The sequence below is a fragment of the Mobula hypostoma genome, chromosome X2 (genome assembly GCF_963921235.1).
Source record: "Mobula hypostoma chromosome X2, sMobHyp1.1, whole genome shotgun sequence".
Taxonomy (NCBI): domain Eukaryota; kingdom Metazoa; phylum Chordata; class Chondrichthyes; order Myliobatiformes; family Myliobatidae; genus Mobula; species Mobula hypostoma.
The window spans coordinates 47,811,735-47,826,863 of NC_086129.1; the positions used below are offsets into that span (position 1 = coordinate 47,811,735).

At 40.3% G+C, this 15,129-nt stretch overlaps 1 protein-coding gene across 9 annotated transcripts in view; it reads right to left on the reverse strand.

The window, feature by feature from the left end:
- Window positions 1–15,129, reverse strand: part of sik3 (SIK family kinase 3) — a 482,160-nt gene that overhangs the window by 272,195 nt on the left and 194,836 nt on the right. For all 9 annotated transcript variants that reach the window (XR_010016690.1, XR_010016689.1, XR_010016691.1 and 6 more), the window contains exon 3: window positions 12,006–12,069. Coding sequence is in view for 5 of the 9 variants with exons in the window: in XM_063038656.1 (XP_062894726.1) it covers window positions 12,006–12,069 (64 nt within the window). In the remaining 4 variants the exon portion in view is untranslated. The remainder of the gene's footprint in view (window positions 1–12,005; window positions 12,070–15,129) is intronic.

Genomic DNA, 15,129 nt, shown 5'->3' on the forward strand with positions numbered 1-15,129 from the left:
AAAGAAGTGGTTCCAGCATCAACCCCTGCAAGCACACCACTTGTCACCGGCAGCCAACCAGAAAAGGCCACCTTTATTCCCACTCTTTGACTCCTGGTTGAGATTTTTAAATAGATTGGGAAACACTGATGTGCATAAGTCACTAAAAGCTGATATGTTGGTGCCACAAGCAATTAGGATGGTAAATGGCATGTTGGACCTTGGAGAAGATTTGAGTAAAGAATTAAATTTGTCTTGCTGCAATTATAAAATGTCTTGGTGAGACTGCATCTGCAGTATTTGATCCCCTTCAATAAAAAGGATGGACTTACCATTGAGAGAGGGCAACAAAATTCACAGACTAGTTCCCAGAATGGTGGGCTTGACATATGAAGAGAAATTGAGTATAGACACTGGAGCTATATTCCCTGCAGTTTAGAAGAGTTAGGGATGATATTATTGAAACTTTCAAAGTTCTTCCCGCGGTCGATAAACTGGAGGATGCTTCTGCTGGTTGTGGAATCCTGAACCAGGGCTCATAGTTTCAAAACAAGTGCTAGGTTATTTAAGCAGATAAGCACAAGTTTCTTCAAGGAGATGCTGGCAAATCTTTGAAGTTCGCCATCAGCAAGTGCTACTAAGAGCTTGCTTACCTTCAGAGCAATTATTATTTTGGAATATGCCATTACTATGGAAGATCAGTCATGAATAATTAATGGCAGAGTAGGCTCTAATGGTCAGGTGGCCTTTTCCTGCTCCTAATTCTCAAACACTCTGCCAGTTCCCCCTTCCCATATAATTCAAACCCAGCTACACATACTGTTTGTTCTAATCCACACCAGAACCACCAAAACCAAATGGTGCTATTCTGATCCACGTTCCTCCAATCTGCAACTATCCAAGACTAGAAGCTGCTCCTAATTCCCAATAAGTAACCATATACAGTGCCTATAAAAAGTATTCACCCCCCCCCCCGGAAGTTTTCATATTTTATTGTTTTCCAACATTGAATCACAGTGGATTTAATTTCTTTTTTTTGAAACAGATCAACAGAAAAAGACTCTGTCATATCCAAGTGAAAACAAATTGGTCTAAATTAATTACAAATATAAAACACAAAATAATTGATTGCATAATTACTCACCTCCTTCAAGTCAGTATTTAGTAGATGCACCTTTGGTAGTAATTACAGCCTTGATTCTATGTGGATAGGTCTCCATCAGCTTTGCACATCCAGACACTGCAATTTTTCCCCATTCTTTACAAAACTGCTCTATCTCTGTCAGATTGCATAGGGATCAAGAGTAAACAGCCCTTTTCAAGTCCAGCCACAAATCCTCAATTGGATTAAGGTCTGGACTCTTAACTTGGCCACTCCAGGACATTAACTTTGTTGTTTTAAAGCCATTCCTGTGTAGCTTTGGTTTCATGCTTGGGGTCATTGTCTTGCTGGAAAACAAATCTCCCAAGTCACAGTTCTCTTGCAGACTGCATCAGGTTTTCCTCCAGGATTTCCCTGTATTTAGCTACATTCATTTTACCCTCTACCTTTTCAAGCCTTCCAGAGCTTGCAGCAGCAAAGCATCTCCACTGCACGATGCTTCATGGTAGGAATGGTGTGCTTTTGATGATGTGCGGTGCTTGGCTTACACCAAACATATAGTCTGATAGCCAAAAAGCTCAATTTAGGTTTCATCAGATTAGAACCTTCTTCCAGCTGACTTCAGAGTCTCCCACATGCCTCCTGGCAAATTCTAGCTGAGATCTCATGTGAGTTTTTTTCCCTCCCAACAGTGGCTTTCTCTTTGCCATTCTCCCATAAAGCTGTGACTGGTCAAGCACCTGGGCAACAGTTGTTGTATGTGCAGTCTCTCTCATCTCAGCCACTGAAGCCTTTAACACCTCCAGAGTTGTCATAGGCCTCCCTCACTAGACCCCTTCTTGCAGGGTCACAGTTTTTTAGGACGGCCTGCTCTAGGCAGATTTACAGCTGTGCCATATTCTTTCCATTTCTTGATTACTGACTTAACTGTACTCCAAGGGATATTCAGTGACTTGGAAATTTTTTTGTATTTGTCTCCCGACTTGTGCTTCTCAATAATCTTTCTGTGGAGTTGCTTGGAACGTTCTTGTCTTCATGGGATAGTTTTTGCCAGGATACTGACTCACCAGTCAGACCTTCCAGATACAGGTGTATTTTTACTGCAATCAATTGAAACACCTTGACCGCATACAGTGATCTCCATTTAACTAATTATGTGACTTCTGAAACCAATTGGCTGCACCAGTGATGATTTGGCGTGTCATATTAAAGGGGTGAATACTTATACAATCAATTATTTGTGTTTTATATTTGTAATTAATTTAGATCACTTTGTAGAGATCTGTTTTCACTTTGACACAAAGGTCTTTTTCTGTTGATCAGTGTCAAAAAAAAATGCCAAATTAAATCCAGTGATTCAATGCTGCAATACAATAAAAGATGAAAACTTTTAAGGGGTTGTATACTTTTTAAATAGGCACTGTATATTAATTCCCAATTATAACCATGTAAATTCCCACGTCCTGGTTCCCTGTCATCCAGTAATTAAGGTGGGAGGTGGAGGGGCTAATCTCCTAAACAGTCATTGGTTCCAAGCTGTTGATCCCTTTTGAATAATCTAAAATGCACTAAAATTACTGAACAATTCAGAATGCAAAGAGTGAATACTGACATCTGTTGAGCAAACAGCTAAATGACCTGAGTCTTTGACATGGCGAGCATTCTGACCTTCACATACCCCTATAAATCTTTTAAAGTAAAAACAGTGCCATTTGGGCACTAGCATTGAGTGGAAATTTTACTTCACTACTTATAAAATTAAACACAAATACTTCAAAAATATTCAACCAACAGCTGGGAGGTAAAAGAACATCTCTTTCTGTATCAACACACACAATATGCTGGAGGAACTCAGCAAGCCAGGCAGCATCTATGGAAGAGAATAAACAGTTGATGTTTCAGGCAGAGAGCCTTTTTGGGATTCTCCTTTTCAAACATGTTAAAAGAAATTCACATTCTAAACGATTTCCAAAATGGACAATCAAGTTTATTTTCATGTGGAAATTGTTGGAGTCAACCAGAAATGAAATTTCACTCCACTGATGCTGGAACCTTTGTTTCATTCAAACAATGCAAGGCCAAGAGCACATAATATATATATATTTACAATTGCAAATTTTCCCCTCCCAGCAATTTTAATATTATTTCCTCTTTTGTCATTGACATACATTACAAAATGTATATTATGGAATTTGTTCACTTTGAAAATTCATGAAAATTATCATCGTACAATTCACTCAATGACTGCAGTGCTTCTAGTTCAAACTTCAGAATCAGTGTAATTTCCCACCCTATACCACTTTTGAAGCAAAGATAAAAATTAGCCTTCACTTGGCAATGCTAAATGGGCACGATAGTGAAGGCTTCGCATCATACTCCCACTCCAACATTCAATCCCATTCGATCAACTGGAATACCAGTCACCTAATATTCGGTTTAATGTCCATTTAGCACAAGTGACAAAAGACAAAATTCTGTCCTTGACAGGAAACATCAAGACCTTCTAAGTTGAATGCAAGTATCGTAGTCTAAAAACAGAGAACCCTGTGCAATCTCCTTCATGTGACTGTGGAATTTGCTCAGAATATGCCAAAGTGCTATATATGTGCTGTTATAGATGGGCCTTTGTACAGCATTCAATTAGGCTGAGCGAAAGGAATGTGACACGTGCTGTTCTGTAAACATGGCTATGCTAGTCTCCATCTTTCTTCTATGCCTTTATTATTTATTTTTTAAACAAAACTCAAGACAAGGAGCTATTTATTACAAAGTTCCAGCACAGAGCTAAATAAAAATACTGTGCCAGTGGGAAACAAGCTGACATGCATGTGTAGGACAGTATTTCAAAAGACTAATATATTAATTTTACTGTTGTGAACACTTCCATTCATTTTCTTAATAGTTAAGAAATCAATGATTAGAAATAGGAAAACTTAAACACTTGCTTGAGAGTCATTTGGTCAAATATGGTTACTGGGTGACGTACAGAAACATAATACAATTATTCTGACATGATACAAATCTACAGTTGGCATTATATGGCATATGAGCACTGGAGGAAGTGCAAACCAGACTTACAAATGTGAAATCAGAAAATGATGAGAATACATTTTAACAAAGAATAAACAGACTGGGCCTCTTTTCTCTTGTGAAAACAAGGCAAAAGACTTTAAAATTATGAAAGATTTCCACACAGAAAATTCTGAAAATTTGACATGAAATACCAAAAAAAACTATCAGTAGATATGTAAGAATGTAAAACTTGCTCTTGAGAGAGGCTGATGCAAAAGTGATAAATGCTTTTAGTTGGAAAATGGACTGGCATTTGAGAGAGAAGAGAATAGGTTACATTGACAAATTTTGCCAAGGCAAGTCAGAGGTTCTAAGTGGAGCATAAATTCTACATGGATTAGTTGGAGCAAATAGCCTGTTTCTGTGCAGTATAATGGCTAAAATATACTATCCTACTAGCCAAGTTGTTACATATTGGCTGCTGGAGATAAAGAAAGGTTTTAATGTCAGGGATATGGGAGGCCCAAGAAAACAGCCGTATAGAGGAGTGAGCATACTGCTCAAGAAGGCCCTTTCTGAGAAAGATCTCCAGCTGTGGACTTAGACTTGGGATTTCTTTGGGCAGACCACCTTTAAGTGACACCAAAACCATGTATTATTGAAGTTTGTTTCTGCGCTAATGACCTGCATTTTACCTGTGAAACATACAAGTGGTGGAAAATCATGGAAGTTACATCAAAAGGCATGCAAGGCACCACTGGATGCTAGTCTGAATGACTACATGCTTGCATTCATAAATGCATGAAGTGCAGAGAAAATATGGAAGGAAAATTAAGATTTTCTTTAATTAAGACATATTTATAGAAATTCAATTACACAGTGTACCTGACACTTCTGTAAGTGACAGTATTTCTAGGCCACGAGTACGAATGGAATGGCCATGAAAATACTTACAAAAAGGGATCTGAAAATGAACCGCTTTGATTGAAGTCAATACTACTCCACTTAGTCAGGAAATGATTTAATTTTATTTTACTAATGTTCCAAGTCACCAAATTGTTTAACAATTTCAATAATTTTATTGCTCTAAATATACCATCCAAGTACCACATTATGACATCAGAAGAAACAAAGCATTAAAGGACTGATTGATCACTTGATCAAATATTGTTAGCTTCAAATGCTGGAATAGTTTAGTCCAGACTAAAACTGTAGGTAAATGCTGTATCACATACATTAGAATTTGTGGAATTATTCAGATATATATTTAATATTTTGAGACTAGCACTTTTTTTTTCCAAAAATAAGGTAATTCAACCCTAAACAGAAACTGCTTCCTAAATACCTTTTTTTAAATGTGCCAGGCAAAATTACTGTCACCACAACACACAAAATGCTGGAGGAACTCAGCAGGCTAGGCAGCATCTATGGAAAAAAAGTACAGTCGACGTTTCAGGCCAAAACCCTTCAGCAGGACTACAGTACAATCTACGTTCTCCAAAATCTAGAGTCATAAAGTCACAGAAAAATGAAGCATAGAAACAGAACTTTTGGCCCATCTAGTCTGTTCCAAATCATTTAAACTGTAAACTCCCATCGAACTGCCCCGGGACCGCAGCCCTCCCTATCCCTACCTTCCACATACCTATCCAAACTTCACTTAAACGTTGAAATCATGCTAGCAGCTCATTCCAGAATCTCATAACCCTCTAAGTGAACAAGTTTCCCCTCATGTTCCCCTTAAACTTTTCACCTTTAACCCTGAGCCCATAACCCATGCCCTCAAGTTGTAGTCCAACCAAACCTCAGTGGAAAAAGCTTGCTTGCATTTACCATATCTATACCCCTCAAACAACAGAAAATCTGTAGATGCTGGAAATCCAAGCAACACACAAAATACTGGAGGAACTCACCAGGCCAGGCAGCATCTAAAGAAAAGCGTATAGTCGACATTTCGGGCCAAGACGTCAACTCTTTAGTCTTTTCCATAGATGCTCCCCGACCTGCTGAGTTCCTCCAGCATTTTGTGTCTATACCCCTCATTTTTTGTACATCTCTATCAAATCTCTCCTCAATCCTTAACATTCCAAGGAATGCAGTCCTAATCTATTCAATCTTTCCTTATAACTCAGGTCTTCCAGTCCTGGTAACATCTTGTAAATTTTCTCTTGACTCTTTCAAACTTGTTTACATTTTTCCTGTAGATAGGTGACCAAAACAGCACAGAATACTCCAACTAGGCCTCACCAACATCTTGTACAACTTCAACATAACATCCCATCTCCTGTATTCTTTACTTTGATTTATGAAAGCCAATGTGCCAAAAGCTTTCTTTATAAATTATGGACCTATATTCCGATATTCCATTGTTCTACCGCACTCCACAGTGCCCTACAGTTCACTCTGCAAGTCCATCCCTGGTTGGTCCTATCCAAATGCAACACCTCACACTTGCCTGTATTAAAATCCATCTACCAGAGGACTAATTTTGTCCCTTGCAATCCTTTTGCTCCTAAGATATCTGTAGAATCTGTTAGGATTCTCCTTCACCTTGTCTGCTAAGACAACCTCATGCGTTCTTTCAGCCCTCCTGATTTCTTTCTTAAGTGTTCTTATACTCAAGTACCTTATTTGTTCCTACCTGCCTATACCTAGTATCAATTGTTTGGTGACAATAAAGTATAAAGTACTTACTATGCACCTCCTTTTCCTTCTTGACCAGGGCCTCAGTATCACTGGAAAACCAAGGTTCCCTATACTTGTTATATTTATCTTTTATTCTGACAACACATACAAGCTTTGTATTCTCAAAATTTCATTTTTGATGGCCTCCAACTTACCAAGTACACCTTTGCCAGAAAACAACCTGTTCCAATCCACACACTTCTAGTACCACCAAAATTGGCTTTTCCCAATTTGAATCTCAACCCGCGGACCAGACCTATCTTTTTCCATATCTTCTTTGAAACTAATGGCATTATGATCACTAGATAAAAGGGTTCCTGACACAAACTTCTGTCACCTGCCCCACTTCCTTCCCTCATTAGTGATCAAGTATCACACACTCGCATTTGGACTTCTATGTATTAAGGAAACTTTTCTGAACACATTTGACAAAGTCTATCTCATCAGGCCCTTTTCCAGTATGGGAGTCTCAGTCAATATGCATTAGTCATAGGGGAACAGACAGGAGCTTCTGTCAGCCTGACAGAGATACCCGCATGGTGTTTTGCCTCCCAGGTGCCAGGATATGGGATGTCTCAGATCAGGTGCAGAGTATTCTTAAGGGAGAGGGTGAACAGCCAGAAGTCTTGGTACACATTGGTACCAATGACAGGGGTAGAAAAAGGGAGGAGGTCCTGAAGAGAGATTTCAGGGAGTTGGGTAGGAAGCTGAAAAGCAGGACCTCCAGGGTAGTAATCTCAGGATTGCTGCCTGTACCACATGCTAACGAGCGCAAGAATAACATAATCAGGCATGTTAATGCGTAGCTGATAGACTGGTGTAGGGGGCAGGGGTACAGGTTCCTGGATTATTGGGGCATCTTCTGGGAGAGGTACGACCTGTACAAAAAGGACGGGTTCCACCTGAACCCAAAAGAGGTCCAATATCCGAGCAGGCAGGTTTGATGGAGCTGTTTGGAAGATTTAAGTTAATTTGAGAGGGGGATGGGAACCAGAGTGATAGGGCTATGGAAGGGGAAAACAGAAATAAAGATAGCGTGCAACAGAGATGATAGAAAGGACAGACAAGAGATGACAGTCAGTGGGATGAGTTACAAGGCAACAGAGGCGTGGTGCAGTTAAAACAAAGCAACAAGTACTGGACTGAAAACATTATATTCAAATGCACACAGCATAAGAAATAAAATAGACTATCTTGAAATTCAGCTACAGATTGGCAAGTATGACATTGCGGCCATCTCTGAAACTTGGCTAAAGGATGGCTGCCATTGGGAGCTGATCGTCTAAGGATATACGGTGTATCAGAAAGACAGGTTAGTAGGTAGAGGGGATGGTGTGGCCCTGTGTATAAGAAATAATATTAGATCATTAGAAAGGGATGACATAGGCTCAGAAGGTGTAGAGCCTCTATGGGTTGAGTTAAGTAGTAACAAGTGGGTAAAAGGAGGCTAATGGCAGTGTATACAGGCCTACAGAACCAATTTCCCCCGGGATCAATAAAGTATGACTATGACAAACAGCAGCCAGGATGTGGATTACAAATTACAGCAGGAGATAGAAAAAGTGTCAGGAGGGCAATACACATAAAAATTGCTGGTGAACGCAACAGGCCAGGCAGCATCTCTAGGAAGAGGTACAGTCGACGTTTCAGGCCGAGACCCTTCGTCAGGACTAACTGAAGGAATAGCTAGTAAGAGATTTGAAAGTGGGAGGGGGAGGCGGAGATCCGAAATGATTGGAGAAGACAGGAGGGGGAGGGATGGAGCCAAGAGCTGGACAGGTGATTGGCAAAAGGGATATGAGAGGATCACGGGACAGGAGGTCTGGGGAGAAAGACAAGGGGGGGGGAAGCCCAGAGGATGGGCAAGGGGTATAGTGAGAGGGACAGAGGGAGAAAAAGGAGAGAGAGAGAAAGAGTGTGTGTATATAAATAAATAAATAATGGATGGGGTACGAGGGAGAGGTGGGGCATTAGCGAAAGTTTGAGAAGTCAATATTCATGCCATCAGGTTGGAGCCTACCCATTCGGAATATAAGGTGTTGTTCCTCCAACCTGAGTATGGCTTCATCTTTACAGTAGAGGAGGCTGTAGAAGGGCAATGTTATGATAATTGTTGGGGATTTTAACATGAAAGTGGATTGGAAAAACCAGGCCAGTACTGGACCTCAAGAGAGAGAACTTGTAAAATGTCTAAGGGATGGCATTTTAGAACAGCTTGCTGTTGAGACCCACTAGGGGATCGGCTGTGTTGGATTGGGTGTTGTGCAATGATCGGGAGGTGGTAAGAGAGTTTAAGGTTAAGAAAGCCTGAGGGAACAGTGATCACAATATGATCGAGTTCACTTTGAAATTTGAGAAGGAGAAACTAAATTCTAATGTGTCGGTATTTCAGTGGATTAAAAGAAATTACAATGGCATGACAGGGGAACTGGCCAAGGTTGACTGGAAAGAGACACTAGCAAGAAGGATAGCAGAGCAGCAATGGCTGGAGTTTCTGCGAAAAATGAGGGATGTGCAAGACAGATGTATTCCAAATAAGAAGAAATTTTCAAATGGAAGAAGGACACTACCGTGGCTGACAAGTCAAGTCAGAGCCAAAGTAAAACCAAAAGAGAGGGCATACAAGGAAGCCAAAGGAAACTAAGAAGTTCATTAGGAAGGAAAAGATGAATTATGAAAGGAAGCTGGCAACTAATATCAAAGAAGACACTAAAAGCTTTTTTAAGTATATAAAGGGTAAAAGAGAGTTGAGGGTAAATATAGGACCAATAGAAAATGATGCTGGAGATATTGTAATGAGAGACACAGAGATAGCAGACGAACTGAATGCGTATTTTGCATCACTCTTCACAGTGGAAGACATCTGCAGTATATCGGACATTCAAGAATGTCAGGAAAATGAAGTATATGCAGTGAAAATTATGACTGAGAAGATGCTCAGGAAGCTTAATGGTCTGAGGGTGGATAAATCTCCCAGACCTGATGGAACGTACCCTTGGGTTCTGAAGGAAGTAGCTAGAGAGATTGCGGAGGCATTAACAATGATCTTTCAAGACTGGACAGTTTCTGCCATTGCACCGGATGACTGGAAAATTGCAAATGTTACTCTGCTATTTAAGAAGGGTGGGAGGCAGCAGAAAGGAAACTATAGAACTTTTTGCCTGACATCAGTGGTTGGGAAGTTGTTGGAATCGATTGTTAGGGATGAGATTACAGAATACCTGGAGGTACATAACAAGATAGGCCAAAGCCAGCATAGTTTCCTGAAAGGAAAACCGGGCCTGACTAACCTACTGCAATATTTTGAGGAAATTACAAGCAGGGTAGACAAAGGAGATGCAGTAGATGTTGTGTACTTGGATTTTCAGAAGGCTTTTGACAAGGTGCCACACATGAGGCTGCTTAGCAAGATAAGATCCCATGGAATTACAGGTGAGCTACTAGCATGGTTGCAGCATTGGCTGATTGTCAGAAAGCAGAGAAAGGGAATAAAGGGATCCCATTCTGGCTGGCTACCAGTTACCTGTGCACTTCCACAGGAGTCGATCTTGGGACTGCTGCTTTTACAATGTACATCAATGATTTGGACTATGGGATTAATGGAATTGTGGCTAAATTTGCTGATGATATGTGGAGGAGCAGGTAGTGTTGAGGAAACAGAGAGGCTGCAGATAGACTTAGACAGTTTAGGGGAATGAGCAAAGAAGTGGCAAATGAAATACAACGTTGGAAAGTGTATGGTCATGCCCTTTGGTGGAAGAAATAAACAGGCAGACTATTATTTAGATGGGGAGAGAATTCAAAATGCAGAGATGCAAAGGGACTTGGGAGTCCTAGTGCAGGATACCTTAAAGGTTAACCTCCAGGTTGAGTCGGTGGTGAAGAAGGCAAATGTAATGTTGGCATTCATTTCCAGAGGTATAGAATATAAGAGCAGGGATATGATGTTGAGGTTCTATAAGGCACTCGTGAGAACAAACCTCGAGTATTGTGTACAGTTTTGGACTCCAATCCTGATATTGGAGAAGATTCAGAGAAGATTCACGAGAGTGATTCCAGGAATGACAGGGTTACCGTATGAGGAACATCTGGCAGCTCTTGGGCTGTATTCCCTGGAGTTCATGACAATGAGGGGGGGATCTCATAAAAACATTGCAAATGTTAAAAGGCCTGAACAGATTAGATACGGCAAAGTTACTTCCCATGGTAGGAGAGTCCAGGACAAGAGCACGACTTCAGGATTGAAGGACAACCATTTAGAACAGAGATGTGGAGAAATTACTTTAGTCAGAGGGTGGTAAATCTGCGGAATTTGCTGCCACGAGCGGCTGTGGAGGCCAAGTCACTGGGTGCATTTAAGGCAGAGATAGATAGGTTCTTGATTAGCCAGGGCATCAAAGGGTATGGGGAGAAGGCAGGGGAGTGGGGATGACTGGAAGAATTGGATCAGCCCATGACTGAATGACAGAGCAGCCTCAATAGGCCAAATGGCCTACTTCTGCTCCTATATCTTATGGTCTTATATTGATGCAATTACAAAGAAGGCATGACAGCGGCTTTATTTCATTAGGTGTTTGAGGAGACTTGGCATGTCACCAAAGACACTCGCAAATTTCTACAGATATGCTGTGGAGAGCATTCTAACTGGTTGCATCACCATCTGGAAAGGAGGGGCTACTGCACAGGATCGGAAAAAGTTGCAGAAAGTTGTAAACTCAGCCAGCTTCATCATGGACACCAGCCTCACCAGCATCAAGGACACCTTCAAAAGGCAATGCCTCAAAAAGGCAGTGTCCATCTTTGAGGACCTCCATCATGCAGGACATGCCCTCTTCTCATTGCTACCATCAAGGAGGTGGTACCGGAGCCTGAAGACACACGCTCATTGTTTCAAAAACAGTTTCTTCCCCTCTACCATCAGATTTCTGAACGGACAATGAACCCATGAACACTACCTCACTTTTTTTGTACTGATTGCACTACTATATATTCTTACTGTAATTTATAGCATTTTTATTATGTATTGCAATGTACTGCTGCAAAACAACTAATTTCACAACATATGCCAGTGATATTAAACCTGATTTTGTAAAATATTATCAACTATTTTACTTCAATACGTCTAACTTGATGCAAATCCTTAGCAGCATTACAACAAGAATGAAGCATGATCAGATCTGTTTTAAGATTATAGCATCCATTGCAAATCAAAAATAAATACACTCACCAAATATCTCTCCACCACTTGCGTACTCTGTCACCAAATAAATCATTCTTTCTGTCTCCATAACCTGTGGCACAAGGACATACAAAAACCAAACTTAATACATGAAAATTAAATTTTAACTTTTTGTAATGGTTGTTAAATCTACAGTATCAATTTAAAAAGCAGGCCCTTCATTTCACATATATAAAATTAACTGATTCCAATGCTGCTCACTATCAAAAAATATTTTCTGAAGTAATTCTCTTATTCATAATTTAAGAAAATCACTTTACCATGCTTTTCTCCACTTTTCCCCTCTCAAATTTAAAATATTTGATTTCTCACTTTTCTCAGCTCTAATGAAAGGTGGTTGACCTGAAATAACTGTTTCTCACTCCGCAGATACCATCTGATCTGTTGACTATTTCTAGCAGCTGCTCCCATCAACACTCCTGTCTTATCCTGTCATAATTTGCTCTCTCCCAATTTCGGACCTTTCCACAGGATCTGATTTTATCTCTGTGCATAATTAGCTTAAACATTATGAATTTTGGATAGTGAAACCATCAGTTCTGATTCTGTCCCAATTGAAACTACACAAGGGAAGACAATAGCTGAATGCAGAAACATAGAAAACCTACAGCACAATACAGGTCCTTCGGCCCACAAAGTTGTACCGAACATGTCCCTACCTTAGAAATTACTAGGGATACCCATAGGCCTCTATTTTTCTAAGCTCCATGTACCTATCCAAAAGTCTCTTAAAAAACCCTATCATATCCGCCTCCACCACTGTCGCTGGCAGCCCATTCCACGCACTCACCACTCTCTGCGTAAAAAATTACCCCTGACATCTTCTCTGTACCCACTCCCCAGCACCTTAAACCTGTGCCCTCTTGTGGCAACCATTTCAGCCCTGGGAAAAAGCCTCTGACTATCCACATGATCAATGCCTCTCATCATCTTATACACCTCTATCAGGTGACCTCTCATCCTCCGTCACTCCAAGGAAAAAAGGCCGAGTTCACTCATCCTATTCTCATAAGGCAAATGTTTCTGCCTTGTTAAATGTGTATCCCTGCCACTCAATGCGCAATTCAGTCATCTGTATTGTCAATTACCATTCCTCAGCGCTAAAACAAAAGGGGCATATTTTCAGAGTATTTTTGAGGTTTTTGGAACACGATATGGAAAGGGTTCTGCTAATTTGCATGTAAATACATAATTCTGAATGTACCTGACTATATATAAAGTATTAAAGTAAGTGATTATAGCAACTGAAATTGTAGCTAATTGTTCATTGTCAATTTTGTGTTGAGGAAATATAAAACAACATGTCAGGTGAGTGAGATTACCACAGATTCTCCTGAACTCTCTCTCTCCAGGAAGTTCACTGTGTAAGTAAATTTGTTTTATAGTTCCCAGTTAGCTTCTGTGTGGCTCGGTTTTAGTTAGTCAAAACAATATGAATATGAACTCTGGTTGCCACATTGGAGTCCACACTTGGGTTCAGGCGTAGCCAGTCCATATCGTGACAATTTCATAATATTGTTGGAAGAAAAAGATTTTAAAGTATTCCACAATGTTTCTGTGATTTAAGATACCCTCTTTTACTCCACATAATTAATGCTCATTGTAAGGGAAAAACATAAGCGCAATACCAAAGAGAACAGTAGGACCATGTAATGTAACATCTCTAAAAATCTAAATCACCTTAACCCTTAGATATTGTCCTGCAGTGCACAATTCTTCTGTCTTTAAGAATGACTAACTACTACAGCCTTTTCTATTTGTATATGATTTTTATATTACTTGAAAAGGCTTGGATGGGAATGCAGTGATCTTTCTCAAAGCGCCTTCTGAGCAAGTCACGAGACTGCATTCTCGGGGCTGTTCTCAACGGCACATGCTATTCATTCAGCATCAGGCACATAAACTCATTAGCTTTCCAGTGAAAGGAAATGACCATAAATTAATTATGCTGACTGACACATACAACTGCAGAAGTACATGCTGACAGTTGAACTGAAGCTTGTTGCAGCCACTGCATGGACGATTTTTTACAGTCAAATGAAGTCCCTGTGTCCCAGTGTTTCAAGTGCCTCGCTGATGCAATATTTAAGGATGAAACATTAGTGAAATTGACATATTGTAAGTGAATGAAATTAATTGTTTCATGCAGTGAATGAAGATAACCACATATCCCTTTGCTTAATAGCAGATCAAGCAGTATCTGTGGAGAGAGAAACAAATCGTCATTTCAGATGAGTGAAAATTGACAAAAAAAAACACCTACCCAAAATTTGAGGCACTTATGCAGCTCTATAAAATCCCAATTGGACCATATACTTCTGGTCACCTCATTATTGGAAGGAGTGGAAGCTTTAGATAGGGTACAAGAGGAGATTTGCCTCCTGGATTAGAGAGCATGTCTTGTGAGGATAGGTTGAGCAAGCGAGAGATTTTCTCTTTGGAGCGAAGGATGAGCAGTGATTCAATAGAGGTGTACAAGATGATAAGAGGCATAGATCGAGTGGATAGCCAGGGACTTTTTCCCCAGGGTAGAAATAGCTAATATGAGGGGACATAATTCTAAGATGATTGGAAGAAAGCAAAGGGGAAATATCAGAGGGTAAGTTTTTTCTTAAAAAGAGAGTGATAGATGTCCGTCAGGGTTGGTGCTGGAACAATTAAGAAAATCTTAGATAGGTATGTAGATGATAGAAAAATAGAGGGCAGGTAGGATGCAGAAGGACTTAGACAGATTAGGAGAATGGGCAAGAAAGTGGCAAATGAAATACAATGTTGGAAAATGCATGGTCATGCACTTTGGTAGTAGAAATAAATGTGCAGACTATTTTCTAAACGGGGCAAAAATCCAGGAATCTGAGATGCAGAGGGACCTGGGAGTCCTTGTGCAGAACACCCTGAAGGGTAACTTGCAGGTTGAGTTGGTGGTGAGGAAGGCAAATGCCAGGTTAGCATTCATTTTAAGAGGTCTAGGATACAACAGCAAGAATATGATGCTGAGGCTTTATAAGGCACTGGTGAGGCCTCACCTTGAGTATTATGTACAGTTTTGGGCTCCTCATCTTCAAAAAGATGTGCTGGCATTGGAGAGGGTCCAGAGGAGATTCACAAGGAT